Genomic DNA, 24,908 nt, shown 5'->3' on the forward strand with positions numbered 1-24,908 from the left:
AGAAAGGAACCCAGCCTTGCCTTCACTCTGAGATTTTGGTCCTGGGAGATCCTAAGCAGAGAGCCCAGCGGAGACACCGTGCCTGGACTTCTGACCCAAGGAAACCATGAGATAGTAAACGGGTATTGTCTTCAGCCTCTAAATAGTTATCATTTGTTACTGCAGCAATAGATACTAACACAGCTTGACTAGAGTCTGCCTCAGGTGGACCCTATTTTGTCAACCTTTGATGACCCCAGAGTGCCAGACACACCACGGATGCTCAAAGAGTACTTGCAGATCCCAAGAAAGATGAGACCTACGACCTGCAAAATGCTCTGTGCAGACTGTGTGACAAACGGCTCTGGTCTCACTACCTGCACCCAGGTTTGTCTTGGGAGCCTTGTCGATGAGTCGGCCCCTGTCTCGTCAACTCTGGGGAAGGACTGAAGATCGATTTCCTGAACTTGGTGACCCCCTAAAAGAGGCCTGAGCAACCAGTGGTCTCGTCTATGGAGGCTTTTTGTTTGTTTGTTTTGGTGGAGGTTGTTTAATTCAATTCAATAGGTACTTCTTCAGCATCTTAGGAGGTGACCCACCCTTTGAAAGGAGCTGTACTAAGGGCAACAAAGGTGGGCAGAGCAAGATTCCGCCTTTCCAGGGACTCTAGGAAGTTTGGCCTTGCTTCCTAGCTTCAACATGGGTTGTATCTCCTGAGAAAGTGAAGGCTGGCCATGTCCATTCCAAATGGGCAATCCTCAAATATTAGAGAAACTGCCTTGGAGGAGCTTACCCCCCTCCTCCTACATGATTCTAGCATAGAGCCTAGAAAGTGAGGGTGGGGGTAGTAAGGTGGCAGTGGAGAGACGTGACCAACCAGCCAGGCGATCAAGGTCAGTATCACCAGTGATGGGTCCTATTGAGAGGGTGTACCCTTGATGTGACGAGAACGGCCCTTCACCTCTGTGGTATCACGACCTGAGTCTAAATCACGAGACAAACATGGCATGTTCCATTCGAAGGGCATCCTATAAAATACGTGACTAGTCCTTCTCAAAAAATGTCAAGGTCGCCAAAAAACAAGTCCGAGCCAGGAGGAGCCTAAAGAGGCATAACAATGAAATGTAGCATGTCCTGGATGGGATCCTGGAGCAGAAAAAACACTAGAGGGAAACGGAGGAAACAGGAACAAAGTTTGGGATTTAGCTGATGCACCCATGCTGGTTCACTAATCACACCAAACATGCCACACTGACGTAAGATGTCAATAATGGGGGGAAGCAGGTGAGGGGTGACGTGGGGACTTTCTGTACTGTGTTCTCAATTTTTCTGTAATTCCAAAACCGTTCCCCCAAATGAAGTCTACTATTAAAAACATCTACCCAATAGGGAAGTGGCATAATGACGATGAAAGCACTAGATGTTCAGAAGAGAAAGGGAAAGAGGACAGGCTAAGGATTAGAGTGCACATCCATATCTTGATGGGTTGATACAGAAGTTATAAGTGTCTGATGTGGTTCTAAATGTATGTAGATGAAATATTGAAAGACAACGATGTCATAAATAGGGGAGGGTAAAGGGATTTTAAAGTGAAGTCTCTCTCCTTCACTTGAACTGGTAACATTATGACACCAGTAGATTGTGATTATATGTGTGTGTGTGTGTGTGTGTGTGTGTGTTAAATAATACTGCAAGCAACCACTAAAAAAACTATACAAGGAGACACATTCAAAAATACTACAAATAAATGGAATTTTAAAAATGTTCAAGTAGTCCACAGAAAAGCAGAAAAAGATAAAAACCAAAGATAGACCAAACAGAAGACCAACAACAAGATGGCAGACTTAAAGCCTTAAAGTATCAATAATTAAATAAAATAGACATGGTCTCAAACATACCCATTAAAAGACAGAAATCAGCAAAGTGAGTGAAAAGACCAAGTATGTGCTTTTTACAAGAAAGTCGCTTCAAATATAAAAATAGGCAGGTTTAAAGGATGGAAAAATATATCGTATGAATATTAATCAAAAGAAAGCAGGAGTGTATATATTAATATTAGATAAATTAGACTTCAGAGAAAAGAAAATTAGCAGAAGCAGAGAAGGGCATTATATAATGATAAAAGGGTTAATTTACCAAGGAGAGAGTGCAGTCCTATATGTATATGCACAAAACAACAGATCTGCAAAACATGAATCGAAAACTCATAGAAGAAATAGACGAATCCATAATTACAGGTGGAGATTTTTTTTTTTAGTCTTTTTGTCTTTGCTGGGGCCGCACCTGCAGCATATGGTTCCTAGGCTAGGGGTCTAATTGGAGCTGTAGCCACAGGCCTACGCCACAGCCACAGCAACGTGGGATCCAAGCCGCGTCTGCAACCTTCACCACAGCTCACGGCAACAAAGGATCCTCAACCCATTGAGCCAGGCCAGGGATTGAACCCGCAACCTCATAGTTCCCAGTTGGATGTGTTAACCGCTGAGCCATGATGGGAACTCCAATTCTCCCTAAATTGATACAGAGGTTTAACACAATTCCTATCCAAATCTCAGCAAGGCTATGATTATTATTATCAACATGGCGAATCTATCCTAAAATTTATATGGAGAAGCAAGGAACATAACTAAATTAATTTTGTAAAATAAGAATAAAATGAGAGGAACCAATTTACTCAGTTTCAAGATTTATTTTATAGTTAGAGCAATCAAGACTGTGCAGTAATGGTGGAAGGACTTAGCTCGATGGAACAGAATGGAAATCTCAGAAAGAGACTCACACAAATACGTTCAACTACCTTGACAAAGGTGCAAAAGCAATTTGATGAAGGAGAGTCTTTTCAACAAATGATGCTGGAGCAACTGACTATCCACTGGCAAAACAAAAATAAAATACAACTTGGATCTAAATCCCACACCTCATACGAAAATCCACTCAAAATGAAAATGAATCACAGACTTAAATATAAAACATACAACTATAAAGCTTTCAGAAAAAAAATCCAAGAGAAAATCTTCATGCTTTGGGGCTAGGCAAAGCGTTTTAATGCTTGACACCCAAAGCATAACCTTCCTAAATGGAAAAACTAATCAATCAATTGGATATCTTTAAAATGAAAAATTCTGTGAAAGACCCTGTTAAGAGGATGAAAAGACAAGTGACAGAGTAGGAGGAAGTATGTGTAAACCATGTAGCTGACAAGACTAGAATCTAGAATATACAAAGAACTCTCAACATTCAGCAGTGCAAAACCAAACACTTTAGTTAGATCACGGGCAAAAGACACAAAGAGACATTTCACTGAAGAGGATATACCGATGGCAAATAAGCACATGAAAATATGAGCAACATCATTAGCCATTTAAGGAAATGCAAATTAAAATCACAATGACATACCACTTACACACCATCAGAGGAACTAATGTGAAAAATAGCAACATGGGTGGACCTAAAATGATCATACTATGTGAAGTAAATCAAAGACAAATATCATATGAGATCACTAATCTGTGGAATCTAATAAGAATGATGCAAAAGAACTTATTCATGAAACAGAAACAGACTCAAAGATTTTGAAACCAATGTTACAGTTACCAAAGGAGAAACACTGTGGGGAAGGATAAACCAGGTGGGTGAGATTAAATATATATACACTACTATATATAAAATACATAAGTAACAAGGACCTCCTGTGTAGCACAGGGAAATCTACTCAATACTGTGTAATAACCTATATGAAAAAAGAATCTGAAAAGGAATAGATATATGTATATGCATAACCGATTCACTTTGCTAGACACCTGAAACACAACCTTGTAAGTCGACCATATTCCAGTAAAATTAAAAAATAAAAAGAAAAATAGCAATAGCATCAAACAGTGGGGAAACTGCATTACTTGTACTTGGCTGGTAGGAATGTAAAATGGTGCAGCCACTCTCAAAAGCAGTTTAGCGGTTTCTTTAAAAACTAAACATACAACCACCATACAGGCCAGCAATTGCACTCCTGAGCATTTATCCCAGAGAAGTGAAGACTTAAAATTCACCTCAAAAATCTGTGCAGGAATATTTATAACAGCTTTATTTGTAATAGCTTGGAACTGGAATCAACTCAGATGTTCTTCAATGATTAATAAACTGTGATTTGTCTATGCCATAAAGTACTGCTCAGTGATGGAAAGAAACAAATTATGAACATATGCAACTGACCTAGAGGAATCTTTACAGAATTATGTTGAGTGAGAAATTCTAATGCTAAAAAAGTTACACGTCATATACTGTATGATTCCATCTAACCACATTCTTGAAATGACATTAGAGAAGTGGAGATCAGATTAGTGGTTATCAGGGCATAAGGAAGGAGTAAGGGCAGAAGGGATATGGGTATGGCTATAAATGGGCAACATGAGGGATCCTTACGGTGATGGAAATTTTCTGCATGTTGACGGTTTAACATCAACATCTTGGTTGTGATTTTTTTTTTTTGTCTTTTTACCTTTTTCTAGGGCCGCTCTCACAGCATATGGAGTTCCCAGGCTAGGGGTCTAATCGGAGCTGTAGCCACCGGTCTACACCAGAGCCACAGCAATGCGGGATCCGAGCCTGTCTGCGACCTACACCACAGCTCACGGCAATGCCGGATCCTTAACCCACTGAGCAAGGCCAGGGATCGAACCCGCAACCTCATGGTTCCTAGTCGGATTCATTTCTGCTGCGCCATGACGGGAACTCCCTTGATTTTTAAAAAGTAGGAAAAACCCTAAACAAGTATACAAACCACTAGGCAAAAACCAAAAAACAAAAACCACACAGCTCATGCCTCACCCTTGTCTAAAGCCTCCAGTGGAGTTCCACTCAGTCTACACGGAGGAAAACCCCAATGTTCACCATAAAGAAAGGTCCTGTGTGATCTGATTTCATCTCCTACGCTTTCTCCCGTATCCCACTGCTTCCTGCTGCCCCAGCACATCAAACACACTCCCACCAAGAGCCTCCCCTCCTGCAGTTCCCTCAGCTTAGACTGCTTTTGCCCCAGACCTCTGCCTGGCTGGAAGCCTTCCCTTACTTAGTGGTTGTTCAAATGCTACCTCCTCTGGGAGACTTTTCTTAACATCCTGTCTAAATTAGACCTTGCCTCCCCCGCCCCCCCCGCCCCCCATTGTCCAACTTCATTTTTTTCCCCATGGCATTTATCATGCTCTCACCTTCTTTCGCTGATGTATTGCCCTGCTTACTGTATGTCTGCCCCACCCCTAGACACAATAAGGCGTAGGAGGATAAAGAACATCACGTCACCCCTGTAGCCAAGTGGGCACTCCTGACTGCGGAATGAATAAATGCCCAGAGGAACTAGGTGTGGCTGGAAACGGGCCAGGAGCTCTCTTTAAACAGATGCGTTTTTAAAAAAATGACGGTATCGTTCTACTCCTGGGGAAATCTAGAGACACTGCATTCTTTTAAAGATAAAATTTAGTCGCGGGCAAGAAGGCACACTGGCAACTAGATTTTAAGTAATGCATGACTGAGCACAAGTCGAGGAAGGGCAGAAAGCAACCGCTTCACTTTACAGGATGGTTGTATTTCTGTGATTTGACCATAAAGTGGATTTATTTGTGGGAATTCTATATTCTTATCCATTACTCTGATAAAATCAAGTATTTGTTCAGACAGAAGAGCAGACAAAATTTGAACAGGCCTGTGTTAGCGGAGGGAGAAGAAACAGTGCTGGCCAGCTGTGTGATGGATGCATGGCTACGCGTGTTCCCCCAAAGGACACTTTCTGAGAGCAGAGCTTTGCAGCACTTTCTCAATTCTCTGAATTTCTCTGCTACCATCTCTCTCCACACAGGGATATCACCATGCTTGGGGAATGTCTGACGTCACACTGCAGCTACAGGAAATTTATCACCTCTTTTTATCCTCCTGTGGTCTGCGTACATGGTGTGTAATACCACATCTCACCGGTAGGGATCGCCATGGATGCTCCCCAATAAGGGCAAACCCAATTCTTGAATGTTCCTCTTTCCCAGACTGCCCCCTCTGGATAAGGAGCTGTCAAAGCCTCATTCCTGGCTCCCCCCACCCTCCATAATCAGTACAGCTGACAGGAAGCAGGCTCTAGGCCACATCTCCCCACCCCCACCCCCACTTTCTTCCAGGCCTCCAGCCACTGCTGTCTGAGCTGCTGGCTGCCCTTTGTGGGGCAGGGGCTGAGTGGGGCCTAGGGGGTCAGCTGGGGTACTAGCAAAATTCTTTTTCTTGGTCTGGGTGCTGATGACATAGGTAAGTTTACTTTGTGAAAATTCATTAGGCTCTAACAGTTACGATCTGGGCACTTTTGTGGTGTGTGTCATACTTCAAAATAAAGTTTACTTTAAAAACCCATAGGTTAGGTTTCCTTAATCAAAGGATGGCCTTGATAATTTCGATAATCCCCACTATAGCCTGTAGAAGGAAAGAACAAAAACAAAAACCCAGACCCTGGAAACAGACCTAGCAATGTTTTTCACTAAGGTGGTTTCTTAGGTAATTTCAGGCCTTACTTCCTTCTTTTCAAGCGTGTGGGGGTGGGGTGGGGCGGGGAGTGAGGGGTTTTGAAATGCTTTCAGCAGGTTTTGCTCTTTGTGAAATCGCAGAGGCTCATTAACAGAGGGCCAGCACACCTACGCCCATTTTGGGTCTCAGTGGGGCTTGACATCAAGCACAAATCCTGCCCCCAGGAGCCCTGAGACTGTGGTGCTCATGAGAATACCTAATGGGACCCACTCTGGACCCCAGGCCAGGGGCTCCGAGGCTCAGGAAGAGCTGGGTGTGTTGCTGCGGGGCCATTCCTGCTATCCAGAGAAGGCTTCTCCACACTGCCCCTCTCTACTCGTTGGCTGAGCCTGGCAGGGAAACCCAAGCTGCCCTTTTGGTTCAGAGGCCTATCTCCCCCCGACTTCACAGGCTCCACTGTCTTAGGGGAACCCTAGAATTCTACAAAGGCTGTTCTGAGGCAAAGGGATGAGGCTGGTGCTGGAGCCAGACTGCCTGGGTTCAATCCTAGCTCGGCCACTTACCAGCTATGTGACTTTGGGCAAATTAGTCACCCTCTCTGTGCCTTGGTCTCCCCATCTGTTAAATGAAAATAAGAACAGTACTTCCTTCAAAGGTTGCCTTTAAGGATTTAAATTTCTTTTATTTTATTTTTTTTATGATCACACCCATGGCATATGGAAGGGTCCCAGCCCGGGGATTGAACTGAGCCACAGGAGCCACAGCTGCAGGAATGCCGGTGGATCCTTTAACCCACTGTGTCATGGTGGGAACCCTTACCTGTGAGGATTAAATGAGTGAATCCTTACAATGTGCTTAGAGTAGTTCCAGACATATAGTAAATACAAAATATATATTTTAAGGAATTCCCTGGTGGCTCAGCAGGTTAAGTATTTGGCATTGTCACTGCAGTGGCCCTGGGTCACTGCTGTAGCACAGGTTTGGTCCTTGGCCTGGGAACTTCCACAAGCCATGGGCGTGGTCAAAAAATACATTTTAGTTTTAAAAAATTCTCATTTGTGTCTTGAAACTATTCATTACAAAAGGGTTCTGAGGGCAGATGAGTTTGGGAAACACGATTATCTTTGTGAATTAGGATCTTCAAGGCTGTGGTAGAGACACTGGGGTATCACAATGTTATCCTGAAGGGAGGGGCCAATATTTGGCCTGTTCACAGGTCACTTTTCATGGCTGGTTGGTACCTGGGCTGCAGTGGGACATTAAATATTTTGATATCCTTTGCAAACGATGCAACAGACAAGAGCCTAATCTCAAAATATACAAATAGCTCCTACAACTCAACAACAAAACAAACAACCCAATTAAAAAAATAGGCAAAAGACCTGAATAGACATTTCTTCAAAGAAGATATACAGATGGCCAACAGGCACATGAAAAAAATGCTCAACATCACCAATTATTAGAGAAATGCAAATAAAACTACAGTGAGGTACCGCCTCACACCAGTCAGAATGGCCATCATTAGCAAGTCAATAAATAACAAGTGCTGGAGAGGGTGTGCAGAAAAGGGAACCCTCTTGCACTGTTGGTGGGAATGTAAATTGGTACAGCCACTATGGAAAACAGTACAGAGGTTCCTCAGGAAACCAAATATAGAACTACCATATGATCTAGCAATCCCACTCCTGGGCATCTATCCAGACAAAACTTTCTTTCAAAAAGGTACATTCATCCCCATGTTCATTGCAGCACTTTCACAATAGTGAAAGTGCCAAGACACGGAAACAAACTAAGTGGTCACCGATAGATGAAAGGATTAAAAAAATGTGGTAAATATACTCAATGGAATACTACTCAACCCGAAAAAGGACAAAATGATGCCACTTGCAACAACATGCACGCAACCAGAGATTCTCATACTGAGTGAAATGAGTCAGAAAGAGAAAGACAAATACCATATGACATCACTTATATGTGGAGTCTAAAATAGAGCCCAAATGATCCTATTTACAAAACAGAAAAAGACCACGGACAGGCAGAACAGACTTGTGGTTGCCGAGGAGGAGGGAGTGGGATGGATGGGGAGTCTGGGGTTAGTAGAGGCAAACTACTACATTTGGAATGGATACGCAATGAGGTCCTACTACACAGCAGAGGGAACTATGTCCAATCTCTTGGGATGGAACATGATGAAAGACGGTGTGAGGAAAAGAATGTATTTATACATATATGCCTGGCTCACTATGCTGTACAGCAGAAATTGACACAACACTGTAAGTCAACTATAGCTCAATTAAAAATATTTTGACATCCTCCTTGCTGAGGGGATGGTTTTTAACAGAACAGTCTTTGGGAAATACGGAAGGTGCCACGCCCCCTGGTGAGGGCATCTTTATGATGGAAGTCAGTCACTAAATGGCAGGGACAATTTGACTCTTTTTTTTCTTCCCCCACTTTTTTGGCTGCCCCCGAGGCATATGGAAGTTCCTGGGCCAGGGATCAAATCCGAGCCAGAGCTGTGACCTATGTCACAGCTGCAGCAACATCAGATCCTTAACCCACTGTGCTGGGCCAGGGATAGAACTGGTGTCTCCACAGAGACAAAGGGATCATTAGCCCACTGCGCCACAGCAGGAACTCCCAGTCTGACTCGTATTACCTTCACAACTAGCCAAAGAGTTAAATACTGCTCCCACTTCCAGGTGGGGACACTGAGGCAGAGGGACGTTAGGTAACTTGAGTGGGTCACCAGGCTAGTAAGTGGCAGAGCTAGGTTTGAACTGCCAAAGTTTGGCTCCAGAGCCCATGCTCTCAACTCTTGCGCTGCACTGTCCCCTGTGCCCCACTGAGAAGCCCTGGGATATGTGACAGTGGTCCACGAACTCCTCAGGGCCTCTTAGGCAGACTGGTCCCCTGGTGATGCCATGGCTGCCGAGGCAGGTCATTTGTCACTTTCTCTCCACCCCCAGCCCCCACTGTCTGGCTGGGGGATGGCCACGGTGCAAGGTCCATTCTCAAAGTTTACCACCTACACACAGCAAGGCCACAGGGCCCCAGCATGGACTGGAGGTCCATGTGGTATGGCCAAACACATGACCACAAAGAGAATTTTTCCAGGGTTGATCTCCTAAGAGCCTGAGGGATGGCCTCACGTTTGAAGGGGCTGCAGTGTTGCCCTGTTGCTGAGAATATAGGTCAGCAGGAATTCGGAGGCCTGCGAGGAAGGGGTGCGCCTCAAATGCTAGGTTCGTCCAATCGCCTGACCTGAAAAACCTTCCCAGGGCCTGGCTTTCCAGGGACCCTGGCAGGGTCTGCATCTCCTCAACCTAGGGGGTCTGCAGCCACATGCACAGTGCCGTGACTACAGAGTGCAACCCAAGTGCAGGGCCAGGCTTGGGTGGCACTAAGATGGGAACCTCCAGCCTCGCTCTCTGCCTGCAACCACGGTGGCCTCAAGCCCCTCGTACCTTGCTGGCTTTCAAGATCTCGAACATCAGGGGCAGGCCCTGGGTGATAAGCTCCTCCGTGTACTCTTCCTCCTGAATGGTCTTAAACTCCTTCAGCAGACACTGAATGAGAGGCCTGCGGTGCTGCTGGAAGGCGATCCGCAAAGACTCCAGCCACGTGTGCAGTGTCCACGGGACACCTGGAAAGGGGGCGGGCAGGGGAGGGGGGGGGGAGGGGAGGGGAGGGGAGAGGAGGGCAGAAAACAACCAGAGGAGAAGGCATGTGTTTATCTGGAAGCTGGCCTCTCCCCGGGGACATCACCAAATTATGAGATTTAGAGGCCGACTTCCAATGCATAGAGGTACGGTTGGTTTTTTTGCCCCCAAAGACTTGCAGAAGTTGAAATTAAAGGTCATAACTCGATTTCCTTAACTACGGTGTCCAGCTCTGCATGCTTCGTGTGTTATTAAGGGCTGCGTTTCACAAGATATAATCATTGCCTAGAAGGGCGGAGTAATAATGCAGGCCCTTGATGCACATGCATCCTTCTGACTTCCTTCGTCTCCGTGGCCTCTCCATCCGTGCTCGGGGCTCGGAGCTGGGGAAACACGCGGGCAGACCTCACCATCTGCCGCTCTGGCCAGGGCAGATACTTCCATTTGAATGTGAAGACACAGGAGGAGACGGCTGCTGCTCCCGTGTGCAAAACATTACCATCTGCAGGCACTTCATCAGGTCTTCCTCCCTTAATAGAAACCTCTCCAGCAGCTGATTGCTGCGATTTGCTTCTTGTCTCTCTTGGGGAGGCTGAGGCACTCGCTACTGTTTATAACGAGCGCACCATGCAGGGTCTCGAGCTGCATAATCGTGCTGAACAGGCTCCTAAGGCAATGGCATAAACGCCCCTCATACTAAACAGCCAACCTCTGAGAGAGACCTGTTTCTAGAACAGCACTGGGGGCCCCCTTTCAGGCCTCAGCCCACTGTGACCTGCCACACCCTGCTCCATTCGCTGTTCCTGGGCCATTAGATGGGAAGGATGTCCTAGCCTGTCCCCCAGACACACAGATGAGGTGTCCCTGGGCTAGCTCACTCCATAAACAGCCACCCCTAGCCCTTTCCTGAGGATGGCTCTGGCCGAGATGCTCAGTGGGTGGAGCTCCGTGGGAAGGTCTGCCCTCATCCTAGCTGATGCCCGTGGCCGCTTCGTGGATTTGGGTGCCCTATGCAGCGATTCCCCAACCACTGGGAACCACCTGGGATGATTGTTAAATATAAAGATTTCCAGCCTTTATCCATCCAGACCCTCGACAGCAGAGCCTCTGGGTGTAGGGCCTGGCAATCTGCATTCAGACAAACTCCCCAGGTGATTCAAATTCCCAACTCAGGGTCCACGGTTTGGGAATCATAGACGGGTGACCTGAGGATGGGGCTCTGGGGCTGGTAGGATGCTGGGGTCTAAGGGGACAGTGAGGGGACTGAGCCTGGAAGTGCTCCAACCAGCAAATGAGAAGCTCCCTGGGCCGAGTAGGGTGGGTGCATGTGTGTGCGTGTGTGTGCGTGTGTGTGCGTGTGCGTGTGTGTACATGGACATGTGTGTGATGTGGAGCCAGGCGGAGGCACCGTGCCCAGCCATGGAGGGTCCCCAGACTGACCTATGCTCCTGATATCAATTGTGACATCCACGTAGCCATGCTCAGCGCTGTGGTACATGGCCTCCCTCAGGGCTCTGAGTTTGGCCTTGCTGTTGCGGCTGGCACACAGGGGGGGCGGGGCTGTCTCCGCCAGGTCAGTCCCCTCGGCCAGAATCTCCTCCAGGGACAGGATATCGCTCTTCTCCTTCTCTGGCTGAGCGAGCAGTTTGCGGAACACATTCCTGTCAATCATAAACCCAGAGAGGAAGACACTCAGAGAAGGAAGGGTGGTGGCGGGGGCGGGATGGAGCAGGGAAGCGGGGCGACCGCTGGCTTGGGATGAGGGAAGGAAGGGACCAGTGCCGGGGCGGTGGCTTTGGAGGCCTGACCACGGGTGCTACGTTTTGTGGATGGAGGAGATGGTGGGCCATGACTGGCTGGGCTTCCTCGAGGACAACTTGGGGCTTGCTGTCAATATCTGGAAGGTTCTAGAACTCTGCCCTTTGAACCCTCTGCCTGCCCTCCCCCCACAGTGAATTTACTTCAGGTGGGGTTATGTGTAATAAACTCCCAGGGGGGTAAATTCTGAAGAAATCGTGGATAGGAAGTCACCCAACATGAGGGGGTTTATTATTTTGTTAAACAGATCCTTCTCACTTGGCGACAGGCGATGTGACATGCTCTGACCAACACTGGCAACGTGTGACGTCTCTGGGAGGTGAATGCCAGCTGGGAAAGGACCAAGCAAGCCAGTTGGCTTGGACGTGCACTGCATGGAGGTGGCTCTCACCAGGAGGCTGGCAGTCAAGGCCACTCTGGCCGGGCCTGGGGCCTGGGGCCTGGGGCCTGGACTGCATCTGGGCCCCACATCCAGAGATGTAGTGTAGGGTCTGGGATAGGCCTGGGAATCTGCATTTTTAACAAGCACCACTGGGGACCTTGTGGCTTTGGCCCATCCTAGCCTACCTGTGTCCGTGGGCTGCGGCCTGGCTGAAAGAGTTCATATCACCCTGAGGGGTCGTAGAAATCCCATTCCTGTACATGGTTCCTATCAGGGGGTCTGCGCCACGCTCCAACAGCAAACTAACCAGCTCAAAATTTCCTGCAAGCCCAGAGAGGGGGGGTTTTACAAGAGAATAAAGCAAATACACAGTCACAGACGCATCAAGGGTGGTGGAGCCCCTGGGCTGGATGAGCATCGGCAACTCTTACCTACGGCGGCTGCAAGCTGGAGGGGCGTTTCTGAGTAGTTTTCCTCGCCATGCTCCACAGAGCCCTCCACCTTGGCCCCGGCATCCAGGAGGAGCTGCAGAGGAAGGGTGGCCATTGAGATGTTTAAAGGACACGCACGTGAGGTGACGACATCAGGAAAAACTGGGGTAAATCAGTGTGATGCCAGAGTTCCTGCCCCCACTCTGGGTCTGTGACCATGCGGCACAGGGTGAGGGCAACTGCACTTCGGAGGAAAACCGAGAGCCTCTCGAATCTTCTAGGGCCTCAGACCACTCAAAGTGTGGTCCCCGGACCATCGCACCAGCATCCCCGGGAGGCTTGTTTGAAATGCCGGCTCTCAGGCTCCACGCGAGACTGAATGAATGAGAATCTGCATTTCAACAAGTTCTCCTGGTGATGTATATGCACATTCAAGTTTCTAGAAGCACTGAGCTAGAAGTTCATGGCAATAGAGGGCCGGAGAACTTCCTTTTGGGGTCGGTCACACAAAGCCTCGGAGAGGATTAGTGGGAGGTCAGAACCACAGCATCTCAAGAGTTCCGGACGATTATGGGGACCACCTGGACCAACCAGGACAAGAATCCCTTCTAGAACACCCCAGGTGGCTCTGAGGATAGCTCAGCAAGTGCGAAGTTTCCCAGCTAGCAAGATCAGTGAATAAAGGGGCAGAACGAGCTTCTTAAAAATGAAGGTTCTGTCCGTGCCGAGCTCACTCACAGTGAACATGCTGTCAGCACCATGGATATGAAATGAGGGGCAACATCTGCTTCTCTGCTACCTGTCCAGGGCCACAGGAAGGGGCTGCCTACTTGGCATTTTATGATGTGTGCACCTGCAGTGGAAAAGTGACCCGACTTTTGTTTGGCTTTGCTTGGCTGCCCAAGGCTCCTATTTCTCATTTAAAGGCTGGGGATGCCACTGGGGTAGCATCTGCGTCTACAAAGCCACCCTCCGACCCCTTCTGTCTTAGATTCCTCCACTAGGAGTAGGCTGATCATGATGTTCTAAAGGCAGCAGCCAGCTCTCCGTGTGACATGTCCCATGCTCAACCTCCCAAAACATGCCTGTGGATCTATCTTAAGGATGCTCATGACCTAGGAAACAGCAAAGGAGCCCTGTGCAATTCCATCATTGCCTGGTGGTCCCTGGCACACTATTTCCTGCTCTAATTCTAAGAGGCTTGGACCACATAAAAGGGGGCGTGTTCCTGATATACCCGAAGCCCAGCACTCACTGAGGGGCCAGGTGTGGCCAGGAACCTGAAGGCTGGTCCCTTTTTTTCCAGTGACACGAAGACCAAGTGTAAGATCTAGAGTATACTGGACGGCTATTCATTCACTGAGCACCAACTCTGTAACAGCCAGAAAGGGTGTAAGCAAAACACACTTATGTGGACGTCTCTCCATCCTCAGGGAACTATTTGAGAAGACATATGAAGACCCTATTCCCGCACCTCTTGGATGGGGTTCTCCATAAGTGGGATCCAAGCCAGTGTCTTTAGAAACTGCTTCCTTGATGCCTCAGATGCTTCTTTCCATGGGCTAGAAACCACTAGACTCTATGCAAACACTGGGGTCACACCTAAGGGTGACACCAGCCAAGTCTTATGTTCATGTTACGACAAGGAAAACGAACAAATCCACAAAATCACAGCTCAGGCCCCACCCCCGAGCAACTGGGAACGACTTGGTGGGTTTGGCACTCTGTGTGTGAGGCTGCATGGGGGTATGTGATAAGTTCATATTGGTTAAAGCCGAGCCATATAGATCATTACATATAATATCTTTAGTCATATGATATGAATGGACTATATTTAACCGCAATTAACCAATATGAATCTCTTAGGGAATATGCATGCTGGGAGAGGAACAGATTTGTGCAAGAGGTGAAGAGGTGACGTTAAAGGGCAAATGTGGGGAGGGAAATACGTTAATACCTGAACTACAGGAATATGTCCATGCAACACAGCAAAAGTCAGAGCCGTCCAATGGCGGGTCTCGGGGTGGACGGATGGATATTTATGAGGAGTACTGACAACCTATAAACAAAGTGAAGTTATTTTCAAAATGTGACCTTCGCAATACTCAGACTAGCAAATCTGACCTATCCGTGGCTGGGTACATGGGCTAGAGATGTATACAGGACCTCCTGGAAGGTACCTTGGGAAATGCTGGCCATGCGGGGGTAGTTACTTTACGTCCTCCGTGCACCATGAGGACTCCTTTGCTTTTCATCTGAAAGAGTTCAGTGGATGGCTTCTGACTGTCTCTAAGGTGCCGTGGAGACGCTGTGAATGGTGGCGACCATGGGTCGGTACCCCTGTCTGTCTCTTCCTGCTTAAGGGAAGGTGGTGCGTCTGAGAGCTGCAGGCTACGCCACATCATTACATGCACATCTCACGGGACATTCTCGGTGGTGGCAAACCCCAGGCAGGGGGAGGTCTGCTTTGAGCTTTCAAGCCAAGCAGGACCACCATCCGTCTGATGGAGAAAGAACATCTGGTCACAGCTCACCTCCCACTGTGCTCATTTCACACTTCTGCTGGCTTCCTGGTTGACAAGAACCCTCATGCTCCTGGAAACCTAGCTGCAAACCTTCCCTGGACACACCACGAACAAGCAATCAGATATTGGTCTTCCCATAGGAGAGCCTCACAACACCCCGGGCCAAGCGAGAAGCTGCAGGACAGCTGACGTCCTGCACGACTGCCACCCACACGTGGCTTTTCTTCCAGACAGTCTTGGGGTGATTCCTGCTTCATTCAGAGCAATGGAGTTCACTCGTTACCAGCTGGGGGAAGACCTTGCGTTGGGACCTATGGGATGGGCTAGAGGACCAGAGAACCCCACCAGGACCTAAAGTTGAAGAACCCTTGTAGGGATCTGCGTGGTGGTTGGGGATTCACAGCAGGGGACACAAATTCCCCTCATACTGAAACATTCAAGATCCCAAATGGTTCTGGAGCCAAAACTGTGTCTGTTACCTGCTTTCCTCAGATGAATAGAAAGCTCACTAATTTAAAAAAAAAAAAAAGCAGCACACTACTAAGACTGCAGGAGCAACTAATTCTGAACTAAAAAGATTCCTGGGATTGCTGAGTTGGGACTGTAGCATGTCAATTAGTCTTCCCAGCCTCTGAGACTGCTCATATTAGGCTGCTGGAGGCTGTGGTCTTAAGACGGCATAGGACATGGTGAAAAAGTATGATTTCAGCTATTAGAAGCCTTAGTGGTAGGGGGAGACCAATATTAACTGAATCTCAAGCTGATGCTACTCGCTGTTATTTATTTCTTCCAACACCTCTCTGAGATGGGTGAGATTATTCTCCCATTTTGTAAAGGGGAACATTGAGGCTCAGGAAGGTTAAACTGCTTGCCTAAGCAGAAAGCAAGTTACTAAGATGCAGCCGTTTTAGAATTTGAACCAATGCGTCAAATTCTAAAGCCTGTGGGGGTATGCTGTCCCCTAGACCACACTGCCTCAAGGAAGCTTTGCAAGTAGCTTTAAGACCTACGGCTTCAATCGGCCGACCAGGTAAGGCAATCAGGGTTTGGTAGGGGAGAGCAGAAGATCTGGGGGCGCTCCACCTTAGCTCAGGGGAGTCGGGCCGGCTTTGTATTAGGCAGAGGAAAGGGCTGAGGGCTCAGGAGAGCTCTCTGCCTGATCTCAGAAGGGAGAATCAGAGACTGAGTACAGCTGAGCAGAGGGAGAAGCTGGTGCTCCTTGCAGCATCGTTGGCTGTTTTAAAATGAAACCTGCTTGTGGGCAGCTCCTGGAAGTTTGGTTGGGCTGGGGCCTCAGGATGGAGGGGATCCAACATGGTCTGATCTATTTGCTGGGCTGAGCACCCCCAGGAGTGGCTTGTGGGAGAAAAAAAAAAAAGCCCCCCTCTCTTTGCTTGCCTTCCCCGGGGACTGCCAGGCCCAGGGGCTCTGCAGCCCTCTGCACCCTCACCTCCACATTCAGGTCAGCTCCGGCATCCAGCAGCATCTGAACCATCGCCTCGTCCCCACGGACGCAGGCATACATCAGGGGGGTCATGCCCTGCGGTGGGTTAGAAACCAGAGAATGGAGAAGGTTTACAAAAAGGTGGCTGTGTCGCTCGACAATAACAAATGGAAATCTTACTTGCATGAAGGAGGCTATGCTTGTATTCAAAATCCAGCATTTTAAAGGAAAGGTACAGCTTTCTGATGGGGAAGGTCATGATCCGCCACATGTCAAAAACCAAAATGGAGCCAAGAAGGGAACATATTGCCTTTTTTTTTTTTTTTTGCATTTATCTTTGCTTAAGTTGGAGGCGTTTCATTTGTCTGTCTTAAGATGCAACCAATCTAAGCATGTTTGCTAACAAAACAAGTGGCTGGTTTCAACTGAACCTTCTTAGGAACTTTCCAGATTCTGCAGTATCAGCCCTAAGCCATCTAATGGGTAAACACTGTTTCCTTGACATTTTCTCTTTCACAATGTAGCAAGTGTCACCTTTGCTCTATAGAAGCTGCTGGTCAATGTGAAGGGCAACTGGATGCCTCCGAGTACCTCCCTTCACTGGCATCTGCTTTGACATTATTATCGTCAAGCAAAAGGCAAGTGTGAGGAATGGCTTTCAGGAATTCCATATTTGCCCATGATTCCTGCCTGTGACAAAGTACCAAAAGCGACAGAAGTAAGGGGCAGATTTTCCAATAAACACTATTGTGAAGGCGGCTATTTTGGAAAATGTTCAAGTTAGAGCCTGATTTCAAACCATACACTAAAATCATTTCCAGTTGGATTAGAGACATGGAGAAAAATTAAAACCATAAAAGACATTTAACTGTATCCATTTCTAGGCGTAAAAGTAATGGGAGAAATCACAAAAGAAAATCATTATTTGGGAAAAAAGAATGGATATGTTTATATGTATGACTGATTCACTCTGCTGTAGGCCTGAAACTAAGACAACATTGTAAGTCAATGATACTCTAATAAAAGTTTTAAAAAAGAAAATCATTACAGTGTGGAGAACATGAAATTGAAAACATAAACAAAATTAAGAGGTAAACAATACATTGAGATATACTGGAGGGAAAAAAAGGAGCTCCCTGGTGGCACAGAGGTTGGGGACCTGGTGTTGTCATTGCTGTGGCTTGGGTTGCTCCTGTAGTGCAGGTTCAATCCTTGGCCTAGGAACTTCTGTATGCCATGGTGTGGCCAAAAAAAAAAGAGAGAGACATTTGTCACATTCTAACGAAGGGTTATATGCCTAATATGTAAAGAGCTCTTCAAAATAAAGAAGAAAAAATAGTTAAGCTCCAATGAAAAATAGGCAAAAGATAAGTAAAAATTAATAACGTACACATACATATTTGGAGTAAAAATTAACAGGGTACACATACATAGTGTATAAGGAAACAGTCTCTGGAAAAGTAATTTGGGGTCAAAAACCTTAAGATAAGTTGATGTGCTTGAGCCACCATTTCCACTTGAAAAAAAGTTCCCTAATAGTCAGAGATTTTAACAAAGACTTGCGTAAGTATATTTAGCTCAGCATTACTGATGTAAGTAATTAAAAACAATCTATCCAACAAGTGAGGTATGGTTAACTAATAAATGACGAGGCCTTTTAATGTAGCCATTAAAAGTGATAAGAAAAATACTTAATGATATTGCAAAGTATCTTTAATACAAAATAGTGAAAAAAAGCAAGAGATAACAAATCTCTGTTTTTAAAAAATAACACGTGTGTGCGTGTGTGTTTTAGGGCTCCTTGGTGTTGCTGGAGAAAATTAACAGCTGTTACCCTGTCCCTGGAACTGGAACTCAGCGCATGAGCTGCCCACATGCGAAGCTCTCTCTGTCCCTGAGACTTTCCATCTGCGGCTCACACTGGAAGCTGCTGTTTGCTTCCTCTGTGTCATCCTCACCCACGTGGGGTGTCTCCCCGATAGGCACACAAGCCCCTCACTGCACCTCCATTTCAGGGCTCTGGGGGATGGCTAGCTATCTCTGACATGCCTCCTAGGGTCCCCCAGGATGCCTTTTGTGCATCTTAAATGTACCCTGAAAGTTTGCTGAAAATCTGCCTGGACTTGTTCTGTGATGCAGTAACAGACAGGCCAGCAGAGAACTAATTTTAACTATGCCGGAAAAAGGACTTAAAGGACACATGCTAAATATAAACGATGGTTATCTGGATGATGGCATTATTTCCTTTCTGGAATAGGCCTATTTTCCTCTATTTTTCCATTTCAGCTGCAATGATCACGTGCAACGTCTATAAAGATGAACAAGGGTATTTTTATAAGATATTTTAAAAACAAAAAAACCTAAGGAAAAAAAAAAAATCCGCCCTAAGTCACCAGTAGGGGGAGCTTTTGTCCGGTGCCTGCTCTTTCCATCTTGCCCAGGGGTTGGGTGGTGCTTATGGTGGAGGCGGGGGTGGGAGGGGGTGGTGCCTGTTCAGGCACTCGGAGGACCCCGTACCTGTTCGCTCATGGTGTTGATCCCATCCGGCCCCAGGAGAGACACCGCCTGCTTCACCAGGTCTGTCCGCCCGCAGTTCAGCATCCGGAAACCCAGGTCCTGCTTAAACTTGGCTTCGATGGCCACTGCGTCCAGCTTCCGAGAAGCACAAAAGCAGTCGTCGGCCCTGAGGAAGGGAGAGATGGTCAGTGGGACGAGGTGGCTTCTCCAGGGACTGGTCCTTAAGGGCCACAAGCGTTGGGAAGCACCACGGAGATTTTTCCACGTGCTTTTCATGTCAACGCCTGTTTCTAGGCTCTAGTAGAATATGCGTATCTCTTGATCCTTTGTTCTTTATAACTGTGGGTCATCTGTTTCCTCTCTCCTCTGTGCTCCCATAGCATCCCGAGCTAAGAACAACAATGACTAATATTATTATTTCAAAGGTTTACTATGGGCTGGGGTCTCTGCTAAACTCTTTACATGAGTTAATTCATTTACTCTCCACACAACCCCAGGAGGTACATACCATCATTACTAACCCTTCTCTTAACCATGGGAAATAGGCACAGATAAGGGACATGCCCAAGGCCATGCAGCCAACAAGCCGTGGAACTGGGATGCCAAGGCAGTTGTGGAGAGGTGGCCTGGGTACCTACTGGGTCACCCTGTCCCCTCATCACAGCACCTACTATGCCTCTTTCCTTGCCTGACATCCCTTCCAGGCTGGGGACAGGACCTTGTGCAGTGAGTCTCTGCATCTCAGTGCCAGACAGCACACAGCCCGCGGAGGTGTTAACAACGTGAGCTGAATGAACACAGAATGGCTGGAGTCCCGACTCGCAAAGTGGAAGCAGGGTGGAGACCTGGAGATGACATGAGCACCAGGGATGAGGTGCATCAGAGACCGACCAAGCCAGCCGGGCGCAGCAACTGAGGTTTGGGAAGAGTGGGGAGGAGAATGGACAGATTCAAGAAGGGGATACAAATTCTGTTTGTAAACGTACTTTATTCTCATGGTGACTCATCAAAGCCAATCATCAAGCATTTACCGAGCACCTGTTGTAATGATACCCGGAAGGGGAGGGGGCACAGGTACTGGTCACAATAATGCCGTGTGGCATATGCAGTCATCGGGGTGACCAGAGACATGCACCAAACAGAGCCTAGGGGGTCCAGCAAGGCTTCCTGGCCTGAGCTGTATCTTTTTATTTATTTATTTATTTTTGTCTTTTGTCTTTCTAGGGCTGCACCTGCAGCATATGGAGGTTCCCAGGCTAGGGGTCTAATCGGAGCTGTAGCAACAGGCCTATGCCACAGCCACAGCAACTTGGGCTCCGAGCTGCGTCTGTGACCTACACCACAGCTCACGGCAACATCGGACCATTAACCCACTAAGCAAGGCTAGGGATGGAACCCACAACCTCATGGTTCCTAGTTGGATTCGTTAACCACTGAGCCACGACGGGAACCCCCCTGAGCTGTATCTTCAATGAGGAGCTAGAAGGATAGAGGGTAGGAGAGCTTGGAGCAGGGCTGGTATGAACAAAGGTATGAAGGGCTCTGAGAGGGCACTATAGTGATTTTAGTATTTCTGGGGCATAAACTTCCAGGCAGAGTGCCAAGAGCTGGGAAGGGAGGGGCTTTATTTAATCCTAAGGCTCCAGACTTTATCCGTAAGAGCCGCAGATGGTTTCCAAGCAGGCAGGGGAGTGGTGGGATGGTAACTCTGGGAGAGAGCGGAGGATGGCTTGGAGGGGAGCTGACCCTAGGAAAGGAGAGATGTGTTAGTGTTAAACTCACTGAATGGACAGAAACCACGCCCGAGCATGAAGTGACAAGGGGCTGAGAGAAGGCGGCGGGTGCTGGGGTGCAGCAGGGGTTGGGGACTGTGTTTCTCTATGTGCAAGTGCCATTTCTCAGATGACTGGCACAAACCCTACTGGGAACCCTTGTGCCACATGCCCTCGCGACAGTGGGAGTCAGCCCCATCCTGGACCCCTCCTTACTCCTGCCCCTTGCTAATTCTGAGCAAGGAACTCTGGAATTCCTGCCTCTAACTAAGCCGCTTTGTGGCTTTGTGTTTGTGATGGAACTACCATCTTTTTTATCCTTGGAGGAAATGAGAGGGCTATGATGCCTAAAGTTTGTGGCCGTAGAGCCAGGATCTGGGGAAGAGGACCTGAGGGGGGACAGAGAGAGCTTCAGGACGGGTGTGCCCTTGACTCTTCACGAGGTTCCTGATCTGTCATCCATCCCTGCTGGCAGAGGAGTCATGGCAGAAGGCTGTCCCCAAACAGGCAGCCGTCACATGTGGTGAGGCTCTTACAAGGACACGAGGGGTTTGCTTATGGCCACCAGAGGGAGCTGATGCAGTGAAGATGGAACCAGAGAAAGAGGACGCGGGGTCTTGATCTGGGATCTCATCTACACACACTCCTCAGGAACCGGCTATCAGGCCAGACCTCCCAGGGCCTATGTGTATGAGAGCCCAGGGATGAAGTGAGAACTTACTGAGGGACCTGGACCCGGGACTCCGAGGTTAAGACCTTTTCATGGCAGGTGAGGGAGCCAAGACCAGCCCAGGTGGAAGATTCTCCAGGGAGGCTGGAGAGCTCCCCAGGTTGAGGGGCTGCTTAAGGACTTGGGCCTGGCTCTAGACCATGCATGAGTCCCAAGATGTGAACTTCGAAGGCACAGAACTGGGGCAGGCGGGGCTGTGCCCCAGGACGTCTTGGTCCAGTTCATGGGAATTTGGACTTGGAACTCTCATAGCTACGGTTGCCAGGTTTAGCAAATAAAAAAATACTTCAGCAACTACTTGGTGGGACAGACTTATTCTACCATTTTGTTCACTGTTTATCCGAAATGGAAATCTGTTTTTCTCTCTCTCTCTCTCTTTTTTTTTGGCTGTGCCCGTGGCATGCTTCCTGGGTCAGGGATCAAACCCACGCCACGGCAGCGACCTGAGCGACAGCGGTGATGGCATTGTATCCAGCATCGCTGGGCCACCAAGGAGATGTGTTTCCTCTTTTAAATCTGGGAGAGGGCAGAGCCACTTGCCATGATCTGAGAGGCCCATGAGGAGAGACCATGGACCCCACTGAAGTATAGACAGCACCCATCTCCAGGGGAAGAGGCGAGACCCTTGGTAAGGCAGTGGTCTGCATCCAGGGGACCTGTGTTCCATAGAAAATGATTAGGGAAGAAAGTTTCGGCAGAATGAAAAGGACAGAGGGAAGAGGGTGAGAACAGCAGGGTGAGTTCCTGGGGCACACGCCCCGGGGGTTTTTGGAGACGGAGGGGTGGGGGCTTGCAGGTGTTGTACTAGAGCATCTGGAGCCCCAGTGTGTGCAGATCTCTAGGAGGTATCCGATTGGACTAACTCTACGGAAAATCTTTCTTCCAACAGACCACTGTCTAATTCTGGAAGAGGTGGCTCTGTGCTCTCTCCTTCTTGGGGAGCAAAGATGCTGTGAATTGTCCCTGTCACTGAATTTGCAATTTCCTCTCCTGTCTGTGTCCAAGTCCCTTCTGTCATCCGCAATGCCTGATTGATGCTCTCAAATGAGCATCTTTTCCCAGAGTCACGCTACATTCCACGTGACTGCAGGAATGTTACTGAAGCACCTCCTGGGCGTGCAAGCTCATGGAGCAGAAAACACAGATCCCAGCCCGTGTTCACCAAGCTCCCGACCGGTAAAGTGATAATTCTGGGAACGTCAGGAGAAGTGTTTACCAGCTCCAGAGGTCCTTGATTTTAATTAGAGAGAAATGGCAAGAAAATTACGGTAGCTAAGATGATAACGACGATAATTATTATTATAGAAAGCTAATATTTATGGAATACTGTTGCAGTCTAAGCCCTTTCCATGTATTCACTCATACAACCATAACAACAAGCCCACAATGTAGGGCTGTTAGGAGCCCTGGTCCAGAGATGAGGAAGCTGCCCAAGTCACAGAGCTAGTAAGTGACGGCGCCAGGATTTGACCCGGCTGATCGGACGCCCCCACAGCCTGACCCCTCAACAGGACCTGGCACTTCTCCATGGTGCTGGCGTGTCCACACATACAACTGCCCGCTGGACCAGATCTCTTGGATGTCTCTGAGACTGTCACACTGAGAATGCCAGCCTCTTGGGGGCAGGAGCACATCTATCTTGTTGTCCATTGTATCCCTAACAGTGCTTGAAGCATAAGGGTATTAACTGATGGGAGGGCCGCGCATGACTCACTGCTCATTGTTGGGAGCAGACCCCGCGGAACACCTGCTTATCAAGAATCCCTCAATCATACACAGTAAGTGATGGTTCTGGTTCCTGAATTTTGCCAGCCAATGGCAGGCAGGCAAACAAAAACAGGTAAGAAACATTTTCCATAAAGGTCGGTGAAGACATGGCTTTCTGTCCACCTGGGTTGGTGAGAAACTTTACCTCTGCAACGTCTTAATTCCTCCAGCATCCCTGTAAACACGACTCAGAGCACCACTGACTCTTTCTGGAAAGTCTCTGAAGGATCTGCCTTGGAAGACCAGTAGGTCCCCCTGTGCCTGCCTAAGTGGAGGACTTATTTATATAGGAATCTATGAAGCCAGTCACCTGGGGCATCATGAGAAGGTGATGATGTGGTGGTTTCCTTCTGAGTGGCTTTTGATGATGTCCTAAAAAAATTGGATCAATGTAAATAAGAGGTCAGCTACCAAGGTGGTCAATTTCTCAGGGGCCCGGGCCCCAAGAGACTGATTCAATATTTCCCACCGCTTCGGGAACATGACTTCAGAAAGCTGTTTCCCAGGAGGCCTGCGGGCTTGAGGACAGCCAGGGACGGCTCTGCCTCTTTCCTCCATCGGAAGGAGGTGGCACTGAGGCAAGAGCTGACATGTTCTACTGATCTCCTGACGCTCTCCAAGTGACAAATGCAAGGTGAGGATGCCCCAGACATATTTTATTCATTTATTATTTTTTAAAGCTAGCATGGAAATGATGAGCATGAACTCTGGTTCTCCCAGCACTACTATTTAGCAGCTATGGGATCCTGGGGCAAATTACTTAACCTCTTTGTCGTTTGGTTTTCTCACCTGTAAAATGAGCTTTCAGTAATAATACCTTCCTCGAAGGATTTTGGGTGTGGATTCAAAGAGATAAGCCATGAGCAGTGTGTGGAAGAGAACAGAGCTTAGCACACAGCTCTCATGAAATGTGGGAGCTCTTATAATGATTATTGCAAATCACAGAGCAAGGTGCAAATGGGAGAAAATACACTCTGTTTCAAAGAAGCGAATGCAGAGACATGGAGACTAAAGAGTATTTTAGTAAGAGCATTCTTTTTTTTTTTTCTTTTTAGGGCCGAACCCACGGGACATGAAGTTCCCAGGCTAGGGGTCGAATCGGAGCTGTAGCTGCTGACCTACACCACAGCAATGCCAGATTGGAGCTGCGTCGGTGGCTCACAGCAACACCGGATCCTTGACCCACTGAGTGGGGCCAGGGGTCAAACCTGTGTCCTCGTGGATACTAGTCAGGTTCGTTTACACTGAGCCATGAGGGAAACTCCAGGATGCATACTTATTACAATGCTATTATTGGGTAATTGCAGGTCCTCTTTCTGGGGATTTCATCAGGCCACCTGGAAGCCCCCCATCCCATCCTCCAGCCATGTGATCCTCCAGGGCAGG

At 47.9% G+C, this 24,908-nt stretch overlaps 1 protein-coding gene across 3 annotated transcripts in view; it reads right to left on the minus strand.

The window, feature by feature from the left end:
* ABTB3 (ankyrin repeat and BTB domain containing 3) overlaps nucleotides 1-24,908 on the minus strand; it is a 316,107-nt gene that overhangs the window by 26,637 nt on the left and 264,562 nt on the right. For 2 of the 3 annotated variants that reach the window (XM_047786461.1, XM_047786463.1), the window contains exons 5-11: nucleotides 19,254-19,419; nucleotides 16,743-16,832; nucleotides 14,725-14,826; nucleotides 12,768-12,861; nucleotides 12,522-12,657; nucleotides 11,577-11,797; nucleotides 9,942-10,120 (exon numbers count right to left, since the gene is read on the minus strand). In XM_047786461.1, the coding sequence (XP_047642417.1) occupies nucleotides 9,942-10,120; nucleotides 11,577-11,797; nucleotides 12,522-12,657; nucleotides 12,768-12,861; nucleotides 14,725-14,826; nucleotides 16,743-16,832; nucleotides 19,254-19,419 (988 nt within the window). The remainder of the gene's footprint in view (nucleotides 1-9,941; nucleotides 10,121-11,576; nucleotides 11,798-12,521; nucleotides 12,658-12,767; nucleotides 12,862-14,724; nucleotides 14,827-16,742; nucleotides 16,833-19,253; nucleotides 19,420-24,908) is intronic. The other variant, XM_047786462.1, reaches the window with a different exon arrangement.

This window comes from Phacochoerus africanus, chromosome 7 (assembly GCF_016906955.1).
Source record: "Phacochoerus africanus isolate WHEZ1 chromosome 7, ROS_Pafr_v1, whole genome shotgun sequence".
NCBI lineage: Eukaryota > Metazoa > Chordata > Mammalia > Artiodactyla > Suidae > Phacochoerus > Phacochoerus africanus.